Raw genomic sequence first — 22,440 nt, forward strand, 5'->3', positions numbered from 1 at the left:
AAGACAGGAGGAGTAAATACTTATACTCTCCGTTTATACTAAGAGGATCTTCCACCCAGTTGGCGGGCTCTTGTTGCACGCGATTGTGGCGTCTGAAAAAGCTTTCTGCCTTCTCTCTCGTCCTGCTTGCAACATTCCGCACTCCAATTTAAAAGCAGTCGCCAGGGAACAAGATGGACGCCGCAGCTCCCTCCCTCGCTGCTGTTGCCGCTCCCGCGGTAGGGGCAGATGTTCCGACAGAGACGAGAAAGCCGAAATTGAATCCATTAGCTTGTTTCCAAACATTTCATCGCCAGACGGATGCTCATCGGCAATTTAAATCTCGCCCGGCACGTACGGGATTTTTTGTCCTCTGCAGAAAAGGCTGTGATTAATAGGAACGCGGCGGGAACCACCTCGGATGCACTCTCTCGTGTGAAAGGATGGAATTATTCCTGCGGCCCAGCCTCTTTCGGCACAAAAGAAGCCAACCCAATCCCCCAGCTAAAGCCCTTTCACCCTCAAGACAATGCAGGGAAGGTTCGATAAGGAAGAGCCAACACATTCTCCCCCCAAAATGAAACTGGGGGGCGGGAGCGTCTGGATAAAGCTAACACTGTGTGTACAGCTGTTCATAGAATCATAGAATAATAGAGTTGGAAGGGACCTTCTGGGTCATCTAGTCCAACCCCCTGCACTGCACAGGACACTCACAACCCTATCGTTCATCCCCTGTCACCTGCCACCCCCTTGAGCCTTCACAGAATCAGCCTCTCCGTCAGACGGCTCTCCAGCCTCTGCTTAAAAATTTCCAAAGATGGAGAACCCACCACCTCCCGAGGAAGCCTGTTCCACTGAGGAACCGCTCTGACTGTCAGGAACTTCTTCCAGATGTTTAGACGGAATTTAGAATCATAGAGTAGGAAGGGACCTCCTGGGTCATCTAGTCCAACCCCCTGCACTATGCAGGACACTCACAGCCCTCTCGCTCATCCACTGTCACCTGCCACCCCCTTGAACCTTCACAGAATCAGCCTCTCCGTCAGATGGCTCTCCAGCCTCTGTTTAAAAATGTCCAAAGATGGAGAACCCACCACCTCCCGAGGAAGCCTGTTCCACTGAGGAACCGCTCTGACTGTCAGGAACTTCTTCCAGATGTTTAGACGGAGTTTCTTTTGAATTAATTTAGCCCTTTGTTAGCCCTTTTCAGATACAGTATCCACATGTGCCAGGAACATGGTGGTTGCATGTGTCAGTGGCATGTGCCACCCACAGTGCTCTTCGTAACACAGTTGCCATGCTGTTTTAATAGGCACAGCACACATATTTTAGATACATGTGAACTGACCACTGGGTTTTCCAGGATTCTGGTTTGTACATATCAAGATTCTAAAGGTAAAGGTATCCCCTGTGCAAGCACCGGGTCATGTCTGACCCTTGGGGGGACGCCCTCCAGCGTTTTCATGGCAGACTCAATATGGGGTGGTTTGCCAGTGCCTTCCCCAGTCATGACCGTTTACCCCCCAGCAAGCTGGGTCCTCATTTCACCGACCTCGGAAGGAGGGAAGGCTGAGTCAACCTTGAGCCGGCTGCTGGGATTGAACTCCCAGCCTCATGGGCAGAGCTTTCAGACTGCATGTCTGCTGCCTTACCACTCTGCGCACAAGAGGCTCTCATCAAGATTCTACATGTATGTAAATGCCTGAGAAGCAACCATGCCTATTAGGAGCATCCTGGGCAGTGTACACTCCCAGTGTGTGTTGCTGCTGGTTTTCCAGTAGAATTGAACGCAAGAACATGAATTTGGAGTCACTTTGGTTGTGAGTTGTGAGTGTCCTGCATAGTGCAGGGGGTTGGACTAGATGACCCTGGGAGTCCCTTCCAACTCTATGAATCTATGATTCTAGGATCTGAAAAGGGCTTCCATGAATGTAATGTAAATATTACTCGTCATTTGTGCAAAGGGAAATCCTGCGTATTGCTATACGTGGATTTTACAAGCATCCACAGCAACAGGTACAGGGCTTCTGTGAGGAGGGAGGCAGGCAGCACACACCAAAAATGTTCTGTACTAGAAATTCTGAGCTGCCTCCCTCTCCCTTAGGGTTCATAATGCTACCTCCTGGCCTTGTGCAAGTTGTTTTCACTCCCAAAGAGTTTGCAGCTGTCTGATTCGACCTGCCTCCATTTCGGAGGGACAGGGCAGGTGCAAACAACGGCTATTCATCCCCTGTGTGCATTTCCCCGGCCTCCTGACTTCTGATAACCCCAGGCATTATCAAAACAACCCCGATGCCTGTTATTTAGGGCAAGCCCAAGCTTGCCTTGCCTCCTGTCCTCTACAAAGGAACGATCCTGGGTGCCTCCAGTCTGCTTCTCAGATTGTCCTGTACCTTACGGCCAGTTGCCCAACTTACTTTGACAATGAAAACGCACCTGAAGCCACGCCAGAGGAGAAGCCAAGTTAGTCTGTTACAGCACAAAACAAGCAGGAATCTCATCCTAGCATTACCTGGAGAGGCCAGAGCCCACAAAATCAGGTCATCAAAACGAAATCAAAGTCCAGTGGCAACTTTTGCACCAACAAAGATTTATTCAAGGCGTGAGCTTTCGAGGGCAAGCCCTCATTCTCAGAGTCTTCCTCAGAGTCTGAGGAAGAGTGCTTGCACTCGAAAGCTCACGCCTTGAATAAATCTTTGTTGGTCTTCAAGGTGCCAACTGGACTGTGCTGCTTCAGACTCACACGGCTTCCCACTTGGTCAGGTCATGTGATAGATCCTCACGGAGCAGAAGGATACCTGGTTATGAAGACAAGAAGCGTGTCTCTTAGGCAGATGGGGAGTGGGTGGGCAGAAGGGATTGTGTTGGTGCTTGGCTCTTGTGGCTGTTTCTTGCATGTCCAGGGAAATGCCAGTTGTCTCTTTGAGAGCCAGTTTGGTGTAGTGGTTAGGAGTGCAGACTTCTAATCTGGCATGCCGGGTTCGATTCCCCGCTCCCCCACATGCAGCCAGCTGGGTGACCTTGGGCTCGCCACGGCACTGATCAAGCTGTTCTGACTGAGCAGGAATATCAGAGCTCTCTCAGCCTCACCCACCCCACAGGGTGTCTGTTGTGGGGAGAGGAAAGGGAAGGCGAATGGAAGCCGCTTTGAGCCTCCTTTGGGTAGGGAAAAGCAGCCTATAAGTACCAACTCTTATTATTATTATTATTATTATTTTGAGTCTTTGTTCAGGTTACCTGTCCTTGGTTAGCGACACTTGGTAATGGTGGGCATCAAGATTCATGCATTCACGCATTCATTCAATTTATATGGGAAGGTTCACTAAAACATTTGCAACAATATGAATGAAAAAACATACTCATTGTGGACAACATCAATCAAAAACAGTAGCAGCTAGGGACATGTTAGGTGTCAAAAGTTGCCTGGCCATGGGACCAGGTTGTGGGGTGGTCCTCATCATAGAATAGAATCAAAGAATCATAGAATCATAGAGTTGGAAGGGGCCGTACAGGCCATCTAGTCCAACCCCCTGCTCAACGCAGGATCAGCCCTAAGCATCCTAAAGCATAGAATCACAGAATCATAGAGTTGGAAGGGGCCACACAGGCCATCTAGTCCAACCCCCTGCTCAACGCAGGATCAGCCCTAAGCATCCTAAAGCATAGAATCACAGAATCATAGAGTTGGAAGGGGCCACACAGGCCATCTAGTCCAACCCCCTGCTCAACGCAGGATCAGCCCTAAGCATCCTAAAGCATAGAATCACAGAATCAGAGTTGGAAGGGGCCGTACAGGCCATCTAGTCATAGAATCATAGAATCATAGAATCATAGAGTTGGAAGGGGCCACACAGGCCATCTAGTCCAACCCCCTGCTCAACGCAGGATCAGCCCTAAGCATCCTAAAGCTGGCCTCACCTCAAAGCCTGGCTGAAGAGTTCCGTTTTGCAGGCCCTATGGAACTGTTTGAGTTCCGATAGGGCCTTGATTTCCTTGGGGAGCTTGTTCCACCAGGTTGGGGCCACAGATAAAAAGTCTCTGTTTCTGGTTGGGGCCAGGTGGACTTCCTTGGGGCCAGGGATCACCAGATTGTTGGTGTGGATGGAGTGTATTGCTCTTTGGGGAATATAGACGAGTAGATGGCCCTTGAGGCATGCAGGACTGACCATGTATGGCCTTGAAGGTGGGTACCAGCCAGGGCTGGTTTATCCATGTCGCTCATGTATCACATGCTACGTACTTCCAGGGGCCCTGCACTGTGCTCGGGTATGAAATTGGGGTCCCTGTGGGTAGGCAGGTAGTTGTGAGCGTCCTGCACAGGACTAGATGATTCTGGAGGTCCCTTCCAACTCTATGCTTCTATGATTCTATATCACCATAACTGGGCATGACGCAATTCCCCTGGGTTTGCTTAAGCCGAATCGCCATTTTGAAGGTTCTCTGTCCTTTTCTCCATTCCAGGTAAATGATACCTAATGATATCTTGCGCCTTGTACTTTGTGCATTTCATGGCTCATTTCCTGTGTGGCTTCCCTTAGTGAAATGACGCCATTTGAAGAAAATTGATTATTACTCACTAGGACAAGTCAGCCTTCCCCGATGGGAGCCGCTCCCTGGTCACTGAGGCGGCCGAACCGTGCCGAACCGCTCAACCCTAACTGCAACACTAACTCAGCAACAACAACAAGCCTTTAATAGTATATAAAAGTACAATATAATGGAGGGAAAGAGCAAAAGGATCCACTGCTAGAGAAAAAAAAGGCAAAGATCGTGCTTTAGAGCAGGGGTAGTCAAACTGCGGCCCTCCAGATGTCCATGGACTACAATTCCCAGGAGCCCCTGCCAGCGCTGGCAGGGGCTCCTGGGAATTGTAGTCCATGGACATCTGGAGGGCCGCAGTTTGACTATCCCTGCTTTAGAGTAAGACATAATACATTCACGATTTCTCATGGCAAGATACAAAAACTTTGCAACTGGTTCAATCATATCAGGGTTCTGGGATGTCAAAAGAAACGGAATCTCACGTTAGGTAGTTACCTGCTCCCACCCGCTTTTGGGGAAGGCTTATTTTTAAAAAATACCCATCGGTGATCGTTGATGCATCTGCCAGGATGGCAGCATTGAGACCTCTGAACAGGTATTACTCCGGTGTGGGCTATACGATCGATTCAGGGGAGAACTTATACCTTCCCTACAGAATAGGCCCGACTCAAAGACGTGTGGTCAGACAAAAGCACAAAAAGAACTGGCTGGTTGGATTCGGAGCAACTTAGATAGTCTCAGTTCCTTGAGATGATGCTTGTGAGTTTTAAAATCGGAAGGATTCTTATAGCTGGAATGTTTTTAAATTTTATACTGTTTTAGTTATCGGTGATTCTTTTATGTACTTTGGTGACGCCAGATGTTTTTATGCCTCTTGTAATTTGACTACTGGTCTAGTATCATAATAATAAAGACTTGACTTGACGTTAGGTAGTTCAGGATTATAATTAGGTCCCCTGATTGGCTGTCTTAGCCAAAGCACCTTCTGTGCACAGTAAAAATTACTGCTGGTAGTAAATTCCTCAGAGTACCAGCTTCTAATCTGATGAGCTAGGTTTGATTTCCCCGCTCCTCACCTACATGCAGCCAGCTGGGTGACCTTGAGCTAGTCACAGCCCTGTTAGAGCTGTTCTCTCAGAGCAATTTCTCTCAGGGCTCCCTCAGCCCCACCTCCCTCACAGGGAGTCTGTTGTGGGGAGAGGAAGGGAAGGCGACTGTCAGCTGCTTTCAGATTCCTTCGGGCAGTGAAAAGCGGGATATAAATACCAATCCCTCTTCTTCTCAACCCTGACGTTATCTTGGAAACTAAGCCGGGTCCGCCCCGGTTAGTCCTTGAATGTGAGACCTCCAAGGACGTCCAGGGCTGGTTGGCAGAGGCAGGACAGGGCAAAGCGTTTCGGATTGTCTCTTTCCTCGAAAACCCAGTGGGGTTGCCATAAGTCAGCTGCTGCTGGACCCCAGGGGTAGTCAAACTGCGGCCCTCCAGATGTCCATGGACTACAATTCCCATGAGCCCCTGCCAGCGTTAGCCCATGGATATCTGGAGGGCCACAGTTTGACTATCCCTAGATCAAGGCTTTCTTTCTTTCTTTCTTTCTTTCTTTCTTTCTTTCTTTCTTTCTTTCTTTCTTTCTTTCTTTCTTTCTTTCTTTCTTTCATCCTTCCTTCCTTCCTTTCTTCCTTCCTTCCCTCCTTCCCTCCTTCCCTCCCTCCTTCCTTCCTTCCTTTCTTTCCTTCCTTTCCTTCCTTTCCTTCTTTCTTTCATCCTCTTGTTTCTGTTTGAGCATATCAACATGTTTGATGTTGCTCTTCTGTTCTCACAGGAGGAAGTTCTAGGTCTTCCAAGAAATTCAGCATCATTTTATGGCACAGCTGCTGTCCTGCCACTTCTCGGAAAAAGCCTATGGAGGGGCGGAATGAAACCTGCGTCATCTCCCAGACATTCCACAGTGACAGCCCTGGGAGTTGTGAGCGTGTGCTCTGTAGACGGGGGAGTAATTTTAGGGGGGATTTTGAACACGTTTCTAGGAGGCCTTGTTTGACTGGCTGATACACAAGGAAATGTTGATTTCTGCCCCAAATATTCCCTTTTGAGAAAACATTGAATGATAAAGTGACTGCCCCGTCCCACGTGCCAACAGACAAAATGCACCAGACAGATCAGGTGTGACCCAGAGGCCCCTGCGGAACTGGAAGGTACCTGGAAGGAATCCACTGGTAAAAGAGAAACGGTTTTCCCTCCCCCCAGCCCAGACCAATCAGATCGCAGTAGCTAAACAGGGCTAGCACTTAAAGGGCGACCCCCAAGGAATCCTGTGAAGGCTCAAGGGGGTGACAGGGGATGAGCGATTGGGATGTGAGTGTCCTGCCTAGTGCAGGGGGTTGGACTAGATGACCCAGGAGGTCCCTTCCCACTCTAGGATTCTAGGATTCTATGGATACCAGGGCCATGGCAAGGCACTTCCGAAATCTCTTGCCTGGCAGCCAGACAGTTTTAGAATCTCCTGGCCATAGTACACACATGCCATATGATAGATAAATAAATAAATACATAAATAACCCTGCATACTGCATGGGGTTGGGCTAGATGACCCATGAGGTCCCTTCCAACTCTATGATTCTATGATTCTCTACCCCCCCCCCCTCACACACACACACATTGGAAAGCAGGTCTCAGAGACCACACCGACGCTTGGCCGGTTCTCCCGTGGACTGCTAGGAATGGAAAGGTGACCATGGCCGGTGTGACGGGATAGCTAGAAAGGGTGGATTCAATGAAGCCGTTCCAGGTTTCTGGAAGACGTTGCACCTGCAGCAGCATGGAATTAATCCAGGCTGGTGAAGAGTGGTACACAGGTCAGTTTCTGAAACATCGGCGCTAGCTGGGAACCACGGTGTAGTTTTCAGGTTCTGAGATAACATGGGGTGAAGACGAGGAGGAGGAGGAGGAACAGGCTGTTTGGTGAGTGTGAACCAGGGGTGGTCAAACTGCGGCCCTCCAGATCTTCATGGACTACAATTCCCATGAGCCCCTGCCAGCGAATGCTGGCAGGGGCTCATGGGTATTGTAGTCCATGGACATCTGGAGGGCCGCAGTTTGACTACCTCTGGCTGAGGGAATGGCTGGACACTTCCGAACTGTCCCAGAGCCCCGGGGTGCATCATCCAAGCCTAAAACCAGCTGCAAATCCTTTAAAAAGAAAACCCTCATCTTTGGATTTAAAAATAAGGATATTGGAAAACTTCATAAATCTTTGTTTTCGTTTCCCTCCAGGCCTGCAGGATTACATGTTTTCAAGCGTACTGCTTCAGACAATAAAGAGCAGGGGCTTTCTGAAACCCCAAGCAGACCTTGTAAGTCACACATGGAGCTGAGGGCTGGCAGGGGCTCCTGGGAATTGTAGTCCATGGACCTCTGGAGGGCCACCGTTTGCCTACCCCTGATATAATGCCAGCCACCAGAGAGAGAGAGGCCTCCCCTGTGTTGGGTTCTGATAGAATTTACTCAGATTTCCTACCCTCTGTATTAGACCCAAGGGGTCTACCCTACTTCTTCAGCAGAGAACTGAAGATGCGAGAACAGAATGGCTCAGAAACGCTTTGCTATGGGAAGAGGAACTGGGCAGGGTTTTCCCCTCGTGCCCCTCTGCGTTTTAACCTTGCTGTTGAATGCCTTGCTTGGGCAAGTAGAAAGCACCAAGGGGAGTGAGGGCCGGAGGGACAGGACTGGATCTGTTATAAGGCTTTAAACGAACAGCCTAGGTCTTGTTTTGAGGGGACTCCAAGCAAAGAGGCTGCCAGTGACTGGACCTTATTGCTACGTCTGGAACTCTCCCGTGATAGAAAATGATCTGACATTAACCATGCCGGAGATTGACACGGAGATCTTAGTGTGAGGAAAGGTGTGTAAGATGCCAGGGATTGAAACTGGGGCCTTCAGGAGGCAAAGCAGATATTCTGCCCCTGAGTTTCTTTCTTTCTTTCTTTCTTTCTTTCTTTCTTTCTTTCTTTCTTTCTTTCTTTCTTTCTTTCTTTCTTTCTTTCTTTCTTTCTTTCTTTCTCTCTCTCTCTCTCTCTCTCTCTCTCTCTCTCTCTCTCAACATATAAGAAACAACTTTTCTTCTTTTTCTTTTTCTTCTTCTTCTCTCTCAACATATAAGAACCAACTCTTCTTAGAATCCTAGAATCTTAGAGTTGGATGGGACCTCCTGGGTCAATCTAGTCCAACCCCCTGAACTATGCAGGACACTCCCAACCCTCTCGCTCATCCACTGTCACCTGCCACCCCCTTGAGCCTTCCCAGAATCAGCCTCTCTGTCAGAAAGCTAGCGAGCTGCTGTTTAAAAATTTCCAAAATTTTCTTCTTCTTCTTCTTCTTCTTCTTCTTCTTCTTCTTCTTCTTCTTCTTCTTCTTCTTCTTCTTCTTCCTCTTCTCTCTCAAAACATATAAGAACCAACTCTTCGTCTTCTTCTTCCTCTCTCTTTCTCTCTCTCTGATGGTAAAACGACAAAGTCTGACCCTTTGCGTCTAATGGAAGTTTTGGTGACTGGCGAGGATGACAATGCACCTCCATTTCCCCTCTTCTCTGGTCCAACTTGTGTGCAGCAACCGCTGACTCTGTTTTGTTTGTGTGGCAGGATGGCATTGAATGGCTCTGCTATTGATTTTTCCAGGTAGCCGTGCAGTTACCACGCCCCGGGCTTCTGCTCGCAACTCCCACAGCCCAGCGGTTAATTATTTAAAGGGTGTTAAAATATGTAATAGGAAAACGTTCTGTCAAAAAAACATGCCTTGGGAACATACATTCGCTAGCTAGGGCCTCGTCTTGTTGGTGGACTCAAACCTAACCCTTCTCGATCTGCTTGTGAATTCCACATGGTTGTACCAACTCCAAAATAGTTATTGAAGAGAGGTACAAAGCTCCATCAGCCGTGCTGCAGGAGTGAGGGTCATACTGGTCCAAGAGACAGGGGCTCCCAAAGGCAGAACTGGACTGGAGGTCTCTTGAGGTCCCATTACATTTGCTTAGTCTCTGTGCCACACCAGTTTCTCATTTTTAGTAGTGTGCAAATGTTCCCATGATGGACGCCCTTTTCCTTTGGACTCCTTCAGGAAAAATCTTTCACAGTCAGAGTAGTTCAGCAGTGGAATAGGCTGCCTAAGGAGGTGGTGAGCTCCCCCTCACTGGCAGTCTTCAAGCAAAGGTTGGAGGCACACTTTTCTTGGATGCTTTAGGATGCTTAGGGCTGATCCTGCATAGAGCAGGGGGTTGGACTAGATGACCCATGAGGTCCCTTCCAACTCTATGATTCCATGATTGTATGAATAGGCTGCCTAAGGAGGTGGTGAACTCCCCCTCACTGGCAGTCTTCAAGCAAAGGCTGGATATTCACTTTTCTTGGATGCTTTAGGATGCTTAGGGCTAATCCTGCGTTGAGCAGGGGGTTGGACTAGATGGCCTCTATGGCCCCTTCCAACTCTATGATTCTAGGATTCTGTGATTCCTTGTGAGTCTCAAGACCACCTCCTGCTCTTTTCTTCCTTGATGACTAAAAGGCTCATTCACTTCTGTGTGCTCCTGGCATCTGATGACTCAATGGCTCTTTCTTTTTTATTTTATTTTATTTCTATACCACCCTCCCCGAAGGCTCAGGGCGGTTTACATAAAACAGCGAAATAGTACAGGTAACGTTATTCAAGGTGGTAACAACAACAATAACATTTACATAATAATAATAAGAGCAACATTAAAGGAAGGTGAAACTGCCAGAGCCCAACTCGTACTGAGACCCAGGGGTTGGGTGGATTTGTTCACAGTCATGGTAGGAGGGGAGGGCTTGGGGGGCCAACTGGAAGCGATGGGACAGGTCGACCTCAACCAAATGTCTGGTGGAGGAGCTCCCTTTTGCAGGCCCTGCGGAACTGCTTTAGTTCTGTCTTTGGTCGTCTCCCATCCAAGTATTAACCCGAGCTGACCCTGTTTAGGTTCTGAGATCTCTGGAGACCAGGCTAGCTGGGCCATCCAGGCCAGGACTTACCAAGTTCAGGACCTTGCAAGGGACACCAAGCGGGGAGGAGTAGTGAACACCCTAGAACAGGGGTAGTCAAACTGCGGCCCTCCAGATGTCCATGGACTACAATTCCCATGAGCCCCCGCCAGTGTTTGCTGGCAGGGGCTCATGGGAATTGTAGTCCATGGACATCTGGAGGGCCGCAGTTTGACTACCCCTGCCCTAGAAGATGGAAATAGTTCAGCAAGATCTGAACACACTGGGAAAAGTGGGCCAAGGAGAACAAGATGCAATTCAATAAGGAGAAATGCAGAGTTTGACACCTGGGTCACAAAAAGTCCAAGCATGCATCAGCTTTGATCGTGTCGAGCCAGCGGATCCTTTGGCGACCACGTTTCCTTTTGCCGCTGACCATGCCGAGTATTAATTATTTTTCTAGCGAGTCTGATCGCACGATGTGTCCAAAGTAAGTGAGCTTTAGCCGTAATATCTTCTCTCCTAATGACAAAGTTGTTTTGCTCCTCTCTAAAACGATCTTGTTGGTAACTGGCTGTCCGTGGTATTCGCAGCATTCGTCTCCCACACCATCATTCGAAAGCATCTCTTCTCCTCCTGCCTTCCTTCTCCAGGGTCCAGCTTTCACATCCATCGGTTAACCTTAACGTAACATAAACTATGTTCGCTTTCAGAAAGCAGCGCATTTGGCTCTGTGTCCCAGAATTAGGCATCGAGGGCCAATGTGTCAGTCTCTGAACCATCTGTGCACGTTTTTCCTGCCCTTTCTCCAAGCAGCTCAAGGCCGCATCGGCAGGTCGCTTTCCGGCCTTATCCTCGCAACAAACCATCGAAGCAGGTGAGGCGGAACGCACAGGACTGACCTTGGACGCTCTGCCCCCTTTAAAGCAGCTCTCAAGGCTTCACAAGGCAATGGAAACACAACCTGCAGCCCAGAACTGGTTTAGAAAAAGCAGAAGTGTCATGCCTGTGAAGAAGCCACCTTTGATTGCTGCCTTCTGGTTGTTCCTTCCTTCCTTCCTTCCTTCCTTCCTTCCTTCCTTCCTTCCTTCCTTCCTTCCTTCCTTCCTTCCTTCCTTCCTTCCTTCCTTCCTTCCTTCCTTCCTTCCTTCTCCCTTTTCTCCTTCCTTCCTTCCTTCCTTCCTTCCTTCCTTCCTTCCTTCCTTCCTTCCTTCCTTCCTTCCTTCCTTCCTTCCTTCCTTCTCCCTTTTCTCCTTCCTTCCTTCCTTCCTTCCTTCCTTCCTTCCTTCCTTCCTTCCTTCCTTCCTTCCTTCCTTCCTTCCTTCCTTCCTTCCTTCCTTCCTTCTCCCTTTTCTCCTTCCTTCCTTCCTTCCTTCCTTCCTTCCTTCCTTCCTTCCTTCCTTCCTTCCTTCCTTCCTTCCTTCCTTCCTTCCTTCCTTCCTTCCTTCCCTCCCTCCCTCCCTCCCTCCCTCCCTCCCTCCCTCCCTTTGGGATCTCTCTGGCTTTCCTCCTTCAGGTCTCATCATCTCCATCCCTGGGGAGCCTTTGTAGTTCTGAGTGGACGTGCATTTCCAGCTGTGGGCCATTTGGGGTGGCTTAATGCTCATGGCCTGTGGTTATTTTTAGGAGGTTTTAACAAGTACAATCCCGCGGTAATGATCGAAAATGAGGGCTTTGTAAATTTGCTTTGGGTGAGCTTTTTTTTTTTTTTTTTAACGATCTGCTCAGCCTGGTATGCGCTGGGCATGGGGGGGGGTTGCTTTTGGTAGATCAAGAGCCATGATAATTATCTCTGGAATGACTCATTTTCTAGCAGGAAATTGGGAACTGAAAGGTTAAAGGAATTGCTTTGGTTCTTTTCAAACGAAGCTGTGCCAGACGTCTTTCTTTGCGCTTACCTGTGGCCGGTAGGTAGATCACACCGTTTCACGTTGTGATGCTACGTGAGAGAAAAGGACAGCCTACTGTAGTTGTGGCCTAGTTGTGGAGTCTGATCAAGAATTGCCGCTTGCCTGTTCCCTCCCTGATCTTCCCTGTGAGGTTCAAAGGTTTGTGCCGGAGAAGAGAACTGCAAGACAGAACGAACACGTTTCTCCAGGGAGCTCAAGGTGGCTTCCATAGAGGTCCTCTCGGCCATTTTATTTAGCTATTTGTAGCCTGCTTTGCTCCCCCATGGGCACCCAAAGCGGCTTACATCCTTGGTCTCCCCTCTTCTGTTTCATCTCTGCAAAAACAGAGGGAGTTTGAGTCTGAGGAAGGGCTACAAGGAGGGAAGAGAGGGCCTGGTCCCTGGTCTCTCAGCCAGCTCATGCAACTTGCTTTAGGATGCTTAGGGCTGATCCTGTGTTGAGCAGGGGGTTGGACTAGATGGCCTCTATGGCCCCTTCCAACTCTATGGTTCTATGATTCTATGATCCTGCGTTGAGCAGGGGGTTGGACTAGATGGCCTGTATGGCTCCTTCCAACTCTATGATTCTATGATCCTGTGTTGAGCAGGGGGTTGGACTAGATGGCCTGTATGGCCCCTTCCAATTCTATGATTCTATGATTCTATGATCCTGCGTTGAGCAGGGGGTTGGACTAGATGGCCTGTATGGCCCCTTCCAACTCTTGATTCTATGATTTTATGATCCTGCGTTGAGCAGGGGGTTGGACTAGATGGCCTGCATGGCCCCTTCCAACTCTATGATTCTATGATACTATGATCCTGCGTTGAGCAGGGGGTTGGACTAGATGGCCTGTGTGGCCCCTTTCAACTCTATGATTCTATAATTCTATGATCCTGCGTTGAGCAGGGGGTTGGACTAGATGGCCTGTATGGCCCCTTCCAACTCTATGATTCTATGATTCTATGATTCTATGATCCTGTGTTGAGCAGGGGGTTGGACTAGATGGCCTGTGTGGCCCCTTCCAACTCTATGATTCTATGATTCTATGATTCTATGATCCTGCGTTGAGCAGGGAGTTGGACTAGATGGCCTGTGTGGCCCCTTCCAACTCTATGATTCTATGATTCTATGATTCTATGATTCTATGATTCTATGATTCTATGATTCTATGATTCTATGATTCTATGATTCTATTATTCAGGGACCGTAGTCCTACCCCCAACAGGCCTATAGTTTAGGCTGAGAGTGAATAGCTAGCATGAGGCCACCCAGCAGCATTCATGTTTAAGTGGGTTTTATGAGCCAAGTCATTCTGACCTCAGCATGTCCTTGAGTCCCTCTCATCTCCCTGTGGTCCAGGAAAGGGATATGACAAGTTTGTTCCTTGGCTTGTTTGTTTCAAGATTGTTACCTTCCCTCCTGGGCGCTCACAACAGCATAGATTAGGTGTCCCAAACCTTTTTGAGTCATCTTTGGAATTCGGAGCACAGCAACAAAATGGAGGCTGGAAGAGGTGGCGGCCATTATAAAATGGCTGCTGTCGTTTACTTTCGGCCATACAAGGAAGATCCTTGTGCCGCGGCAGCCGTTGCTTCCAGAACAATGTTTTTAAAAATCTGTTTGGAGAATCAAAAGCCCTGCCTGACCCTGCCCACTTTCTCAAAGTTGGAGATCCCTGGTAGATGTAAACGTCCACAGGTAGGCTCCAGTTCAGGGCTAGTCAACCCGTGGTCCTCCAGATGTCCATGGACTACAATTCCCATGAGCCTCCATTGCCACCCCTGCTCTGATCAGACCCCGGTTTGCTTAGGATCAGGAAGGTGGCTGCCACAGACCCTGCCTTGAGGCTGCATTTCTCAGGGTGATGAGTGGAAATTGAGGTGTGATTCTGAAACACTTAAATGGACCTGCATGCCATGGAGCGAAGGGCGAAGCAAGAGGAGAAGGCCTGGGGTAGATGAGCAACTCTCTGTTGGACTGAGGACAAGGACAATATGCATGGTTGGAATATTTATGGTGTTAATTTGCGGTCCATAGCTGTGTTGGTCGGAAGCAAGCAAAGTTCGGGTCTGGTGGCACCTTTCAAGACCAACAAAGTTTAATTCTGGGCATGATCTTTTCCCCTTGCACTCAGAATTCAATTTTGTTGGCCTTCAAGGTTCCACGGGATTCACACTTTGTTCTGTCTTCATAGGTGTTTAGTATTCTGTGCCTTAGTTTAAAGGTAAAGGTATCCCCTGTGCAAGCACCGAGTCATGTCTGACCCTTGGGGTGACGCCCTCCAGCGTTTTCATGGCAGACTCAATACGGGGTGGTTTGCCAGTGCCTTCCCCAGTCATTACCATTTACCCCCCAGTAAGCTGGGTACTCATTTTACCGACCTCGGAAGGATGGAAGGCTGAGTCAACCTTGAGCCGGCTGCTGGGATTGAACTCCCAGCCTCATGGGCAGAGCTTTCAGACTGCATGTCTGCTGCCTTACCACTCTGCGCCACAAGAGGCTCTTGTGCCTTAGTTTATTCATTTATTTAAAACATTTATTAGCCTTTCTTCCTCGGGATTATGCTGCTACTGGTTCTAATAAATTGCCATGCGTGTCTTCTAGATATAGCTGTGTACAGATTTGCTTTCCTCTGCATGAGTTAAGCTTTTATGGCTCAACAAAGTCAGCATCCCTTGGCACCTTTCAGACCAACGAAGATTTATTCAAGGCGTGAGCTTTCGAGTGCAAGCACCCTTCCACAGACCAAGACCTGCTTGCACTCGAAAGCCACAAATAAATCTCTGTTGGTCTTAAAGCTGCTACTGGACTCTGATTTAACCGTGCTACTTCAGACCAACACGGCTGCCCATTTGAATCTATTTTTATGTCCCAGTGGTGGTTTGAGCTCAAAGGTCTCTTCCCGGGGTTCCTTTCCGATCCGTTGAGCCAACTTTGCTTTTTGCCGCGCTTTGTCCGGAGTAATCCCCCCCTCCCCCTTGTCTGTTTCTTTCTCCAGTCTACGGGCACAACGTGAAAAGCAGCAATGACTTTATCGGGAGAATCGTGATTGGCCAATATTCCACCGGCTCCCCCGAATCCAAACACTGGCGACGAATGCGCAGTTCCCACCGGACCGCCGTGGAGCAGTGGCACAGCCTCCGGTCGAGAGCCGAGTGCGATCGCGTCTCGCCGGCTTCCCTGGAAGTGACGTGAGACGGACGGCGGCGGCACCAGTGCCAGCCGGCACACCACGAAGGTCATCCGCACACCCGCGTGCACACCCACACACACACATGTACATGGAATCCCCGTGGAAACAAAAACAACTGTTCCGGCGGGACACCACACACACACCCAAAAAGGCCCATGCCTCTGGACTCTCCATCCATGCTCATCATGCGTTCTGTTGATTTATTTTCTCAGGATCGCCAACGGTGTGACACTTCAGGTCACGGGCTACTCTGCGCCCGCATCAGAGTCCTTAACGTTGCCGTGTAGAGCGATGGCACCCACCTGCAAGGGTTGTCGCGCATAGATTGTCGAGATCCTTTCGCCCGCTACGTGGTTGTGTCGTGCAGATCACAGGCAACAGTGAGCTCCATCCAAGCTTCTCGGTCCCCTTTACGGCCCCCCTTCTGTGTGTGTCCACAAGTCCTTGTGTCAGGAGACGCAGGTCCCTTTGTGTTCTGTGGTGGATGTGTGGTTGACTAGGCTAGAATTTAGGATGTCGTTTTAGCAGTAGAGTGTATGATGCAATCCAGTCTTAATCAAATTTCCGTCCTCATAGTAGCTTAACCAAAGCGACCCGTTTGTGCAGTAGCACATGCAGAAGGGATTTAATCTTGATAAGAACAAGATGCTTGTTCTTATAACGTCATAGAATCATAGAATCATAGAACCATAGAGTTGGAAGGGGCCATACAGGCCATCTAGTCCAACCCCCTGCTCAACGCAGGATCACAGAACCATAGAGTTGGAAGGGGCCATACAGGCCATCTAGTCATAGAATCATAGAATCATAGAACCATAGAGTTGGAAGGGGCCATACAGGCCATCTAGTCCAACCCCCTGCTCAACGCAGGATCACAGAACCATAGAGTTGGAAGGGGCCATACAGGCCATCTAGTCATAGAATCATAGAATCATAGAACCATAGAGTTGGAAGGGGCCACACAGGCTCAACGCAGGATTAGCCCAAAGCATCCTAAAGTCTCGTGCTTTAGGAAAGGTGTTGAATGTTGCCTCAGTGGAGGACTTCTGGTATCCTGCTATAAAAGCTGCTGCCCAGAGATGACGTATTCTAGAGGAGACCAAATGAAATCAGTGGAACTTCTTCTAAGGAAGGAGACGGTGGATTGCGCCTTTTCCAGGGCCTCACATGTAAGGATACACATTGGTCCGATATGCTGCTCCATATTTCGGTGGAGGAACCAGACCCAGAGTGGGACGTGTGAAGATCCTCTCCCACCTTTGAAGGGAGCAAATTAGCCTCAGCAGGTGAAGGGGCTCCCTGTAATGACTGGGGTCCCAGTATCTGGGGCATTTGTCCCTTAAAACCTTCAGGCTGCAAGCAGAGACCCCAAACCTCAGCATGCCTATCGCCAGGCAATGAGGATTTCGCTTCCTCTCCTGCTGGCTGGCTGCCTGCCTACCAGAAAGGCTTAAGGGGCTTCTTAAGATCTCCAAGAGCGTTCTGCTGGCACAGCCACGAGCAAATAAATAAAGGCCTCGTTCACGTTACTGTTCTAAACAGGATGCCGTCCGTCATCGGCCCGGTTCTGAGGGAAGCGATGCAGGGACGGAGGTTCCGTACAGCGAATTTCATTCCGCCAAGGAGTCATCTCCGAAGCAATCGAGCCGTCTCAAGCGGAACCATGCTTTTTTCCCCCCACTTGATCGTCCTTGGATTTTTTTGGGGGGGGGGGATGTTCTGCGGCTCATTGGGCAATGCAGAGGGGGGACTATATGTGCCGAGAAAGAGTGGCGCCGTTACCCTCGGAGGACATGTTGCTGGCCACATGCACCTTAGATCAGGGGTAGTCAACCTGTGGTCCTCCAGATGTCCGTGGACTACAATGCCCATGAGCCCCTGCCAGCAGGCAGGGGCTCCTGGGAATTGTAGTCCACGGACATCTGGAGGGCCACAGGTTGACTACCCCTGCCTTAGATCTCTGCACTCTTGATCAGCAGTGGCATCTCCAGCATAAGTCCACCCGCAGCAGAGATGCCGTCCCTGGCTGGAAGGTCACTAGCCTCGCAGTTAGCAGCGTGTGTTACAGCAGCCCTGAGCACCCGCTGCCCTGTGAGCTGCTTCTCTCCTTCTCTTTCCACGGGACAAGAGCCACAGACGCGGCCAGGGACGAGCGCTTCAGCCTGGTGACCACCGAAGCTCGAGTCGGCCGTCAAAAACGGACTGCAAAGGCTGCATGAAATGGGCCAGAAATAAGTTCGGGGATTATTTAATTTTATTTATTTATTTATTTAGGGATTTCTAGACCACCCTCCTCGGACACGCCGTCTCGGGACGGTTTGCACGGTCTAAAATTCAATGAAACTCAAATGATTTCAAAAGCAGCAATGAATCACTGCTGCATCAGCCAAGATGCTTATCCGGGATGGTTTGGGCTGATCCTGCATTGAGCAGGGGGTGGGACTAGAGCAGGGGTAGTCAACCTGTGGTCCTCCAGATGTTCATGGACTGCAATTCCCACGAGCCCCTGCCAGCATTTGCTGGCAGGGCCTCATGGGAATTGCAGTCCATGAACATCTGGAGGGCCACAGGTTGACTACCCCTGGACTAGAGGACTTCCGACTCCATGGCTCTGTGAAAATGGTCCTGATTTGCGTGGGACCTCAACAGGACAAGAAAAAGTGCACTGATTTTTCCAAATGCAGTATTTGCACTGCAGCTGCCCCCAAAAGACTCCCATCAAGCAACGTTTTGGGAATGAGGATTGTGAGGATGGGGAAAACCTGGGAGGAGGGACTTTATGGTGCCCCAATCGTGAGGAAGCTTTAAAAAAAAAAACAGGCATGTTCGTTCTGAAGGTAAGAAGCCATCCATCTGGCGTTCTCCTGCCTCCTTCCTCTCTTTGTGTGGGGCTGAAAAGAAAACCAAGACTCTCTGGCCCAGAATCCTGGCTTTAAGAGAGAACAATCTTCATTTTCTTAAAATTTCACCTCATTGGGAAATGAGGACAACAAGCTGTGGCCAGAAGCCTTCCATTTTCAGTCCTCGCACAAGGAGAGAACAAAAGAGAGGCAGGCGGTGGTGGGGGAGGCTGAGGGCCTGTAGCTTCTTTTCTTATTCTAATGTATCCTCGAAATGCCAGCCAGGTATCAGGAGAATGGAGGGGCATGAGGCTTTTCAAGGCCCTATTGTGAAGAAGAGTCTGTTCTTGGTGCTCTTCCTCGTCCCAGTTAGGAAAATGCCTTTCCCCACCCCTGGCTACTTGAGGCCTTTGTACAGGAGATGTCGGGGATTGTGCCCAGCCTAGAGCAGAATGTGGCCATTTATCTTCTGATTTTGCCATATTGAGTGGTCCTCCGGAGCACGACACCAAGGATTCACTTTTGGCTCGCCGTGCCGTGGAAAAGCAGTTGAACCCCCAAGTTCATTTGGTGCGTGCGCAAGGTCTACCAAATCCATGCACCAAAAAGCTCTCTGAAAGCCAAAATGAGCGGACTTGGCCGTGCGTGAAGGAAAACGTGTTTGAAAAACAGAGAAGAGAATAAAGTGTGACTCGTTTGACTATTCGAAAGACAGAGTCATTTCTCCAAAGTGGTGGTGAGTGATCCTCGCGAAATCATCCCATCCTGTCAAGTTCGCTGGATGCTTCTGTACACCTTTGTTTTGCTCACAACGTATTGTCTTAGAATGTATATTTATGGGAAATAAATATCTGTTTCTTTGTGTCAAGTAAGGTCGAGGTGATTTTTTTTTTAAACCATTTGAGTGTTGGTAAAGAATGATTCTCTCTGGTTCGGGATGCATTCATAACAGCCCTGTGAGGTCGGGTAGGTGGTGGTTGGCCTGGGGGTTGCCAAATTCAGATCTGAATTAGGGTTGTGGGCTTCGGCGGCTGAAGCACCCAGAGGCCTGCCTGGTTCAGGAGTGAAAATCACTTAAAAGTCTGACCAGTCCTGGGCCTCTTCTACATGATGGAAAAGCTGATGAAAACTCACTAAATACATCGTTGTTTTTCTGATCTCTGCATAGAAGAGTGAATTTACTCCGCAAAACTGATTTTGCTCTGCATGGTGAACTGCCTCTTCAGTGCTTTAAGCGTCTTTTAAGCATTGTTTCTAAAAGATGCTTTTCACCAATTTCTCTCCTGCCTGCCCGAGACGCACTATTAGTCATGCAGAGAAGCTCCTTAGTTATGCAGAATAGTGACTGCATTAGAGAACAAAGCGGAGTTGGCAAAACTGCAGGGGGCAGGGCTATGAATTGTTTCATGCAGAGAGCATTGCAACGTCGTTTTTCAACGGACTATATTCAATGCAGAACAACGACTGTAATATAATAAATTTTAGATTTTAGCAGGCAGCCCTCGGCACATTTCAGGTAATTATCCAAGGGCTTAAAGCAATGAAGGTTTGCTTCTTTCCTCTGGATATAGCACCCAATGAAAATATGGGAGGCTGTCCTTCAGATGTAGAGGCTGGTGGTGATACTTCCCATTCAAAACTGCTTTGGGGGGAGTGTTCAAAGCCCATCTATGACTGAAATTGCTAATGTTTACTAGGTAAGGAGCAATGGTAAGATTTGGCCATGAAGAGTTCCGTTCCTTCACCCTTCCTCCCTCCCTCCCTGCCACCCACAAGCTTGTTCCTCCCCACAGGCCCTGGGAATGACCTTTCTAGCAGCCAGAAGGGGTTGCAGGAACAAGCGCAAAGACTCCGCATTCTAGCTCAGAAAGGGTTAGTAGTAATAATGTGCCGTCAGGTTGCAGCCCCAGGACAACGTCAAGTTGCAGCCCCAGTTTGATGCAGTGGTTAGGAGTGCGGACTTCTAATCTGGCATGCCGGGTTCGATTCTGCGCTCCCCCACATGCAGCCAGCTGGGTGACCTTGGGCTCGCCACGGCACTGATAATGCTGTTCTGACTAAGCAGTGATATCAGGGCTCTCTCAGCCTCACCCACCTCATAGGGTGTCTGTTGTGGGGAGAGGAAAGGGAAGGCGAATGTAAGCCACTTTGAGACTCCTTTGGGGAGAGAACAGCGGCATATAAGAACCAACTCTTCTTCTTCTTCTTCTTCAACAACTGTGGGGTTTCAAGGCAGAAATGAGCCATTGCCTCTCTCCACCTAGCAGCCCCAGTCCTCTTTGGTGGTCTCCCATCCCTGGCCGACCCTGCTTAGCTTCCAAACTCTCATGCGATCGGGCCAGCCAGGACTATTCAGGCTGCTATAGAATGGTTGGATTCTGCCATTTATTTCACTTGGGGGAGGGGGGGTCATTTAGACCAGGGGTAGTCAACCTGTGGTCCTCCAGATGTTCATGGACCACAATTCCCATGAGCCCCTGCCAGCGAACGCTGGCAGGGGCTCATGGGAATTGTAGTCCATGAGTATCTGGAGGACCACAGGTTGACTACACCTGATTTAGACCACTTCCGTACCAGTACTCAGGTCTTCCTTGTAGCTGCGTTCACCCCACACGGGTTTGTGTCCACAAATCTCCCCCCTACTCTCCACTGGACGTCCCTTGCCTGCCACTGCCTCATCTGTAAATTTCCACCAAACCTGCCTGACCTAAACACCCACTAGCCACACTAGCCCAGGCCCTATCCAGCCAGTTGGATGCCGCAGTGAACATTAGGTGCTCAAAATACGTCTCCTTCTGCTCTGTGGTTAAGCCCTTTAGGTCAAGGGGTGCCTGATGGCCTCCAGATAGGAGATGACTCACAGGCTCTGATTGCTGCCGGCTGACAAGGGTCTTGACCCCACCTGTAATTCCCAGTCACCCCCATGTGCCCTTTCTAATTGCCAGTGACCTTCTGCAGGTCAGGCAAAGTCTTAACCCAAAAGATGCAGAGCACAACAGCTGGGAGGCAAACTCCTTTTGGAAAATCCGTGTTCCTTTTTCTTAAACTAGTCCCACTCAAGTGAAGAAGGCTTAGAACAGGGGTGGGCAAACTGTGGCCCTCCAGATGTCCATGGACTACAATTCCCATGAGCCCCTGTCCATGGACATCCGGAGGGCCACAGTTTGCCCACCCCTGGGCTTAGGAAGTGGTGGACCAGGCAGAAATGGTGCCAATGTGTCACATGTCCCTTACCGTGCAATCCTAAGCAGAGTCACATCGTTCAAAGCCCACTGACCTCAACGGGCTGGAAAGGCACAAGTTTGTTTAGGATTGCTTGGCAGTGGTTCTTCAGTTATCCGTAAATGCGGCGCAAGAGGTCTTCTCCGCCATAACAGCCCACTGGACATGCTCTCCCTTCCTCCTTTCCAGCTGGAAGTCTGAATTACTAACTGGGGAGAGATGTGAATTCTTTCTCCTCCTTGGCCTAAGCCCACGCTGGGATCTGTCAACCATGGATAAATCGACAGTGCCTCCCAGCCTAAACAGTCTAATCCCCCAAGATCTTTGTTCCTTGCACATCTGCGGCCTCGTTCTCACTGAGGTGGAAAGCCTGCGTCTGGGCTGGGGGGCTTCAGACGGCAGGTGCGGACTGCTCCCCAGCACAAAATGTGTTTCTCCAGGGACCTGGAAAACAAGCAGGTCAGGGAAGAGACTAAGCCGAACGTTGGCCCTGAGCTGCTAGCTTTTCTATATGTGAGGATGATTTGTTTGGCTTCAGATTTTGTTTCGGGGTCCTTTGCAGGGATTTTGTGGGCGTTAAATAGGGGAGAGCACTGTTTATATTCTTTGGGAAAGGAGAAACCCTATTTAAGTGAAGGGTATAAATATCATATAGTTGTTGTGAGACCCTCTAGTTCAGGGGTAGTCAACCTGTGGTCCTCCAGATGTCCATGGACTACAATTCCCACGAGCCCCTGCCAGCGTCTGCTGGCAGGGGCCCGTGGGAATTGTAGTCCATGGACATCTG

General features: G+C 49.5%; 1 protein-coding gene across 5 annotated transcripts in view; it reads left to right on the forward strand.

Moving 5' to 3' along the window:
* Window positions 1–19,299, forward strand: part of SYT17 (synaptotagmin 17) — a 57,181-nt gene extending 37,882 nt beyond the window's left edge. For all 5 annotated transcript variants that reach the window (XM_077316352.1, XM_077316349.1, XM_077316350.1 and 2 more), the window contains one exon: window positions 15,397–19,299. In XM_077316352.1, the coding sequence (XP_077172467.1) occupies window positions 15,397–15,593 (197 nt within the window). In that variant the 3' untranslated portion in view covers window positions 15,594–19,299. The remainder of the gene's footprint in view (window positions 1–15,396) is intronic.
* The last annotated feature ends 3,141 nt before the right edge of the window (window positions 19,300–22,440 follow it).

This window comes from Paroedura picta, chromosome 17 (assembly GCF_049243985.1).
Source record: "Paroedura picta isolate Pp20150507F chromosome 17, Ppicta_v3.0, whole genome shotgun sequence".
Lineage (NCBI taxonomy): Eukaryota > Metazoa > Chordata > Lepidosauria > Squamata > Gekkonidae > Paroedura > Paroedura picta.